The sequence below is a fragment of the Chenopodium album genome, chromosome 22 (genome assembly GCF_948465745.1).
Source record: "Chenopodium album chromosome 22, dcCheAlbu1.1, whole genome shotgun sequence".
Lineage (NCBI taxonomy): Eukaryota > Viridiplantae > Streptophyta > Magnoliopsida > Caryophyllales > Amaranthaceae > Chenopodium > Chenopodium album.
Window position 1 is genome coordinate 33,334,668 of NC_137855.1, and position 8,753 is coordinate 33,343,420.

Genomic DNA, 8,753 nt, shown 5'->3' on the forward strand with positions numbered 1-8,753 from the left:
ACAAATCTTATACAAAAATACTTTCGTAATCTTATACAATATAATTACTTAAATTAACATATTTTGACATATCTTCAATACAAATATTTATAGCTTAAAAAAAAAGTACATTCCACTACAAGAATATATCATATTTATTGTTTTTTCTAAAAATGGTTTATATAGTTATTTATTAGAATTCATAATTCTACTACAAGGTATTCATATAAAATCAATATTTATAGAAAATTAACAACGTATATTTTATTATCCCTTCGATAACTAATTGTCATAATAATAATAATAATAATAATAATAATAATAATAATAATAATAATAATAATAATAATAATAATAATAATAATAATATGTCAATAATCTAATGTACATATACTAAAATAGAGGAACCTTAACTAAAATATTACACACGTCACTATTCATCACAAATCTCCTACAACCAATAAAATTTATTTCTCATACATTTCAATCTTTATATATTATTTCATATTTTTACAACGTATTATTTTATATCTAATACATTTTTTCGTCTTGATCAAAATTTGTCAACTATATTTTCAGATATTTTTGGTTTATATATAAACTAATTAGAATGATACGAAGTATTACAATTATAATTTAATAATGGTTACTGAAAATTACCGTGCATGGCACGGGAACTAACCTAGTTATAATAGTAAATTCGAGCTATAACGAAAAAGATATGAAAGATATACGAAACTTTATTCAAAACTAACACCGTCCTACTATTTCGGCCACAAAAGATTTTAATCTGATTCTAATTGCATTGGAAAGTAGACTTCAAGAGCTTTCCAACGACTTATTATATGCCTTATTTGGACTTCTAGATCAAAAGATATGATAAAAAAAAAATCCGCAAAAACTGTCTCTGTCGCCAAACGACAGGTTTGTCGCCTCGCGACAGACCCTGTCGCCTGGCGACAAGGTCGGTTTGTTAGCGACAGCGTGGAGTTTTATTCCTCTTCAAATTCTGACTATTTTCCTATAAATAGGGTCCTCGGATCCCCGTTTTCGATCATCAACTTTCATCAACAATCAACTCATCTACAATAATCAACTCTCGTCAAGAATTACTTAATTCTTTCTTTCTCTCTCCTTTTCTAAACTAGCTTTTTATCAAACACAATACCGCACTCACAAGACTTAGAAACACCTAGTTAAATTCGAAGTTGCCTTCGCCCTAGACATGCAAGGTTTAATATTTTCTGAGGATTTGGTCCCAAATCCAGTCTAAACTTTTTAACTCTTTCTTTCAATTATTTAATTTAATTCTTTAATTATTCTTTAATTTTTTATTATTTTCATTGAAGTTTACTAACTTGTGTATTTTGTTATTAGAAAGAGGTACGAGGCATCAAAGTATGTAATCTTATTACTCTCTTTCAATGTAGAAAGCATGTTTATTAATGTTTAATTCCTAGTATCATGTTAGGATGTTTTAATGCTTTCTAATATCATGTTTAGGGTGCCTTTATTCTTTCCAATAGCATGTTAGTACCATGTTAGGTTTAAAGCTTTGATCTTTAATGTTTAGTGACATGCTAGGATTTGTTATTAATCTTGTTAGTATCATGCCTAGGATCTTGCTATTATTATTAAGCTTTATTATGCCTTAACATGATTATTATTATTGTTATTATGATTATTTATTATTATGATGATTATGATCATGCTTATTATTATGTTGCTTGATATTTATATTTTATTGTTATTGCTTGATCACGCCTTTTATGTTTGTTAAAGGGAATTAGTACTTGAAATCACGCTTAATAAGATAATTAATAATTTGGTTTAGGCTAATATGATTTTAATACAAGTGATCGCCAATAATAGTTTTATTTGTGCATTATATTCAACCAACATAGATTAAACAGGTTTAGGATTAATATAATGTTTGCATGTTAGTCAGAAAGCGCACATGAATACGAGCAGAACAAAGTAGAGGCCTATTTTATAGGGCGGGTCCCTTCTTTTGTAGATTGGATTCGTACCCTCATCCCCGAACCCTATTTGGTTCAAGACCTTATGGAGTTGACGATCTCCTGGATCGTTTTGGGTTTACAAGTTCCTAAAACTTGTTGGCGACTCTTTTGCTCTAGCTTTCTTCCATTTGGAACGCCACCATACTTTAGTGTATGAGCACAGTGGGGTTCAAGCTTGGGATTATAATGCTTGAAATATTCCCTACAGTACCTTTAACCGTATATTTCGGTTGATTCGAAACCACACACGGCGGTGACTTAGTTAGCTATGAAATTAAAGCCCCAAATTCGTGACAACCAAATCCTAATTCAGATAAGAAACCCTAACCCTAATCTTCACCTTTACTGGTGAAGTTATTATCAACACGGCGGTTGGGAAATCTTTGAAAGAGGACCCCTAAGGTGATGAAACCCATGAACCTTGCTCCTTTGCTATGATTCGATGAAGAACACCGGCGAGCCGACTGACTGAAGTGCCGAGTCTGAACACGTCACCTCCGGGAAAACCAGAATCCTTCTGGCTGCGAACTCTGGGCCTTAGATCTGAAGGTAATCCTCAATTAGAAGAAAGGAAAATCGTCCCCAAAATTGAAACCATAACCCGAACTTTACTCCGTAACCGAAGCGTTCGAGATAGCTCTGGGAGATTGACTAGCCCCTCAACCAGAATTTCACTCTTGAGACCTTTAAGGATGCTCGCCAGCGTCCTTAGTGAGCAGCGTTGCTGGCCGGCGACGGCAGGGGAAAACAGAGTAAGGAGTTGCTAGTAGAGAGAACAAGGTTTGATTTTTAGAGAGACAAACTTTTGTTAATCTCTACTTGATTGGGATCCTAAGGGAAAAAATATGTGAATTGCTATTTGCCACAATAGAATCACTCAAGCTATGGTATTAAATGACCTCCATGCCCCTTTTAATTTTGAAAATTACATACTCATCCAACCACTACTAACTTTGACCCACTACACTAACTTTGACCCTCCAAGTTATGGCTCCACCTTGACCATCAACTCCACCACATGTACCGCCACTAACCCTAACCATCCACCATAACGGGTCCACCTTGAAAACTAGCTTGACCACCAACATTGTAGATTCAAGATGGTTGACCATCAAAATTGTACTTTCCGACCACTAAAATGAGTCGACGCTAGTCCACATTCATATCGGAGGCACTTGGTGGGGATGACGAACCTTCGACGCCGTCGAGTCAAGTATATATCGAACCTTTTTTTTTTCCATTTTCTGATGCACTTGGTCGCATGTAATATGCGACAATATATACCATGGTATAGTCGCATATTGAGTGTACCATGTTATTGTCGCATGTTACATACGACTATACCATGGTACAGTCTTGGTATAGTCGCATATTACATGCGTTCGTGTACTATTGAAATTTTTAAAAAATTTTAATAATAAAAAAAAAATAACAAAATACATTTAATTAGTAAATTTTCGAATTTTTTTAATTTATTTTTTTCACATGAATTCAATTTAATGCTCATAGTTAAATTTAATTTTAATTTTTTTTGAGGAAGAAAAAATTAATTTTAATTTTTAATATATCATGTAATAGTTTATAAGTAAAACAAAAATAATAAAATAACTAAATAAATAAATTGGAGCGAGGGGGCATTGTTGGTGAGAAAATTGGGTGGGGCCAAATAGTAAATTGATAAGGGTAAAAAGATCCTTTAATATCGAGGCATAAGTAATTCCATTGTGACATTTAGTAACCCCAAAACTATTGGAGAAGGCTAAAAAAAATATGGGGGTATGTTGATGACAAATAAGAAAGTAAAGTAAAGTAAAGCAATTCAATAAATTACTTGAATATAATTAGAACTTCTTTTAAAAATTAAAAGTTCCTTTATACAATTGCATATCAATAATAATAAAATAAAAATAAAAAAAACAGAAAAATGAAACTAGAACATTATTACAATCAGAAAAATTAACCCACAAATCCACAATGAAAAGAAGTCATCACAATGAGACATTGAACACACCCCCAGTCAATCTGACAACTTCCTCACACTCTCACTTCCTTTCATACTTCCCACTCCCTTTTGCTCCCTCCCAAAAATTCACATCCAATAAAAAATCCCCTCTAAGAATAATTAAATTTATATTATTATTTTTTTTACTAAAAGAATAATAACAAGAAATACCCAAAAATTAAAATTAAAAAAATCACATTACAAAAAAAAAAAGAAAAAAAAAAAAAAAAAAAAAATCTTCACCCAATAATAATAAGTTAAAAGAGTAATCTAAAATAGTGTTTTGAACCCCATACTTGCTGGACACGTGTCAGTGTACCATCCTCCCACCTTCCAACTTGATCTTGGTCCCCCCTTCCTCATTAAAAATCAATTTAATTAAAAAAAATTAAAACCCCCAAAATTAAAAAAATTTAGAAAAAAAAAAAAAAAAAGTGGAGGACTTTGGGAACATGTCATGTGAATACACACAGGTTAGCTAATCCCACCACTAGTCACACTACCATCATTTATCCTGTCCTCATTTTTTAGAATGGCTTGCATTGTGCTTAGCCAAAACCCAGTCCGACTCGACCTATGATCACCTCTACGTTGTTGTCGACTAAGTCATAAGTTGCTCTTTGTCAGCAAAACCCATGTTGCTAAAATCCGAGGTGGGTGGCACTGAAGCTGCATTAGCACTAGAATTGTTATTGTTGTTCATCTTGTTCTTCATGTTTTGTTGTTGATGCTGATATATTTGCCTTAACCTCTCAATTTCCTTCTTCAATGCTTCTTGATGAGCTGGACCAATGATAATAATAGCAATGTATAATTAATAATTGTGTTATGATTAAAATTTTTATGTATATATTAGGAGAATTAATTAAGGGCTTTGTTTGGATCTGAAAGTAGAATAAAGTTACTCAAAGTACAGTACATGTTACGTAGCTATCCCAAAAAAGATATCATGCATTCATTGCAATTTAATTTGCATCATTAATGTAATAATTGTATTAATTAAATTAACCGCTGGACAGACTGAAATTTCTCTGAGCATTATTGGTTAATTATATGATTTGTGTATAGAATTACACCATATTACTCCGTACATAAAAATTAAATAAGATGAAAAGAATTCCATTTCAACAAATAATACTTAATAACATAAAAAATTAGCAAACATGATTTTTTTTTTAAAAAAAAAAATTTATATTCATTATACAAATGTAATTATATATCATATGCTTGATTTTTACTAATTACTGCTTCTGACATATCATTGCCCGCATGAAAGTGAATCTAATGATTCTAATCTCTTTGAAATATTCACCATATGATCACAAATAGAGTTATAATAACTAAAGTCATGATTACCACCTCAAAGTTAAGCTTTCTTTGTTTACATCTTTAATTTTAGTTAAAGAAATAAGAAAATTTTGTATTTTGTTCAAATAAATATGTTTGATTGCAAGCATATAATAACCAGTAGTTTAAATAATAGAATAAACCAAGGAAACTAGAATGTATGTTTAAGTAGATATTATGTCATAGTTACTTTTAACATAATGTATAATTCATTTAACTATATATATTGTATGATTTATAAGAAGAATTACTTCTAGAATGCATATAATTTCCAATTATATTAAATTTATACTGTGCAAGCTTTAAATAAAATGCATGATCTTTGTTTTGCTTTGATGCATTCTTTATGAGCATGGAAAGGTATTTTGTTATTTATAATTTATAATTTAGTTAATACGTAGTAGTACATTAATGCAGAAAATAATAATAACAATTAAGATGGCAAGTACAATAGATATTCGATCTACAAATTATTGGAAAAACTAGTGGAGAATAACAACTAATTTACTTATGTTAGTAGATTAAAAATATATTCTAAGATTGTACCAACTAATTTCCTACTAACAAGGTCTTACTCTTACATTATTGGATTAAGATTTGAAGACATAAATCTAGTCTTAGGTCAAGAATCAAGATTCCAACCCGCCTTCATAATATATATATATATATATATATATATATATATATATATATATATATATATAATTAAAATACGGATTATATAAATTTGGTGTAGGGCTTTATAATTAATAAGTATATACTTGTATATAAATAATTACATAGATCAATATAATTTTTATGGACAATAACTCAATAAAATTATAATTTATAGCCAAAATTTGGCCTAGGCCATGCTATCTTCAATAAGGTGATTCCTAGTGTGTTGATAGCATGTTCTCAATATTCATTAAAAACCTTTTCTAGGCAATGTTAAGAAACATGAATAATTAATGTTTCAATTTATGGTGATTTTGACCTACAATAATTCACATGCATGTGCAATTAAAAGAAAGAACAAGTTGATTTAAATATCGTGTTTTGTACACTTCACTTATAACACAAGATAAGTTACCCTATTATATGGTGTTACTGTAACAAGAAAAAATCTTTTACGAGTTGAGTGACTAAATCACCCTACAATTCAAAGCTCAAAATTCAACGTTTTCAGCCGTACGTCTTAACAACTTGATCGAACAAGTAGAGAATTGTTTATGAAATAATTAAGAGAGATCTTAATCTGAGATTAGCAATAATAATAATTAATTAAGAAGATAAAACTTACCATCTTTGAAAATCTTATCTTGAGCCAAAGCAGCAATTCTTTGCTTAAGAGCACTATTGTCCACGTTAAGAATCAATCTTTGGTGGTCCAAAAACGCTACCCTTGGAGACAAGGCTGATACCTCCGTCTTTAATTTCATTACATACAAATTATATAAATAAAAATGTAAGTCATAATTCAATTAAACTTCAATCCATAAAAACGCGTAATATATAATTAATTAATTTTAATACAATGTTTAATGCAATAACAATAATAATAGTAATTGCTTAATTAATTTTGGGAATTATAATGAAACTTGTTCATGCACGTAATATTTAATCCGTACAAAAATAAATACCTGTAACGTAGTTACACTCCTTTCTAGCTCCGATATGTATTGTAACTTCCTCACCCTTGACCTTTGAGCCGATTGCCGGTTCGCCAAAATTCTACTTAAATAAATTCAAACAAACAAAAAAATCAATCTTAGTGATCTCAAATTTTAGATCCAATTATCACATTATTCACTTGAATTATGGTATATATAACAATATCTCTATGAATTATACAATTAAATGATAATCAAGGTCGTGTTATCTACTGCTAATTAATGTTTAATTACAGAAAGAGCTATAAAAGACAGTGATGTAGACGAGATTTGATCTCATATGACTTCAGCTGATTTTTACTGATTAAAACTGAATTACTATAACGGAGATGAGTTACCTCTTGACACGTTTCGGATCGAGGATATTATCGCCACCGGAATTCTGAGTGCCGTCATCGGACGGGTGAACGGAGAGTTGGTTGTTATTGTTATTGTTATTATCGGAATTATTATTATTATTATTGCACGCGCTTTCGACTTCGCCAGGCTCGCTCTTAGGGAAGCATTGTAGTAATTGTTGCTGCTGATTTTCACCATCATTGTTAACATTATCAGTAGACATAGCTTTGTCTTCATTATTGGAATTCTGATCAGAAGGGGAGGAAGGTGGGCCCACCATTCCGGCAGAGATATCGTCGGAGAACATAGACATTAATTGATCATCATCAAGCCTATCGAAACCGCCGCCGCCGCTGCCGCCACCGCCGCCGCCGCCGGAATTGCGACACTCGTCGACGAGGTGAGGCCCCTCGAGGAAGGCAATGGAGTCGCTAACCGAACGTCGGTGGGTGACTCGCCTCACGGATGTGAAGTCTAGGAACTCATCCACCCACGACGTAGGGTTGTTACTAGCATTGCCCCCGGCCGAAGAGGCCGGGGGCGAGGATTGTTGTTGTTGTTGTTGCTGCCCCCCAAGAGTAACATTGTTAGTTAAAGGGGGCATTCTTTGGTGAGGAGGGAAGGCAGGAGGCCAATTTTGATGTGGTAAGCTAGGAATCTTAGGAGGTAACTGTGCCATTGTGTTTTGTGTACACAAAATTTAGTTTTTGTGTGTATAAAAATGTGATGTTGTTGTTGGGTATCAAAGTAAGAAAAGAATGTAATGTATGTAACTACTAAAACTGAAAAATATGATGAAATGGACCAACAAAATGCTGGCTGCTAAGAAACCCCTTGCCCTTAAAAACACTAAATAAAAACTTTATTGTATAAATTTATTTAATAAATATTAATGTGAAGAGGTGAGAGGAGGATAAGATTAATATTAAAGTGGATCTCTAAAAGACATCATCATAAGCTCTACCCTAAGCTGTCTGTCTTAAGTCCTTTTATTTTCTCTCTCTTCTTCTCTTACTAGTGTGCTAAACTGTAACATGCAAAGAATTTTTATGTTTTTTATTTGATATTAAATAAATGACACCACTATGTCTTTGTGTCGGGAAATTAATTTAAATCCCTTTTTTTTTTACCCATCTTTATCAATCATTTTTTGCTTGGAAAAATAATAATTCCTCTAATTTAGAGAACTGTTAATTATATGATAAGTAAGGAAATGAGGCAATTCGATAATTCATCTAATTGTTCATGATTTTCTAAATAGTAGCATGCATGAAATTGTACATAATATTTACAAGACAATATCTTTAATTATTTCTTTATTAATTCAATTAATATTTTATTTATAATTATACAAATTGAAATAAATGAATAAAGCTTACATTATTATTATTATTAAAAATAATAGAAATTAAC

General features: G+C 31.3%; 1 protein-coding gene across 2 annotated transcripts; it reads right to left on the bottom strand.

Moving 5' to 3' along the window:
- Window positions 1-3,641: 3,641 nt before the first annotated feature.
- LOC145605124 (basic leucine zipper 34-like) lies at window positions 3,642-8,329 on the bottom strand. 2 transcript variants are annotated; one of them, XM_081661146.1, is made up of 4 exons: window positions 7,340-8,329; window positions 6,972-7,065; window positions 6,632-6,758; window positions 3,642-4,785 (listed from the first exon to the last, which is right to left on the bottom strand). In XM_081661146.1, exons 1-4 carry the CDS (start codon window positions 8,017-8,019, stop codon window positions 4,604-4,606), a joined length of 1,083 nt encoding a protein of 360 aa, XP_081517272.1. In that variant the 5' UTR covers window positions 8,020-8,329; the 3' UTR covers window positions 3,642-4,603. The 2 variants fall into 2 exon arrangements, with proteins under 2 accessions (XP_081517272.1, XP_081517273.1); XM_081661147.1 differs by having other exon boundaries at window positions 3,643-4,785; window positions 6,972-7,062; window positions 7,340-8,328.
- Between the last annotated feature and the right edge of the window lie 424 nt (window positions 8,330-8,753).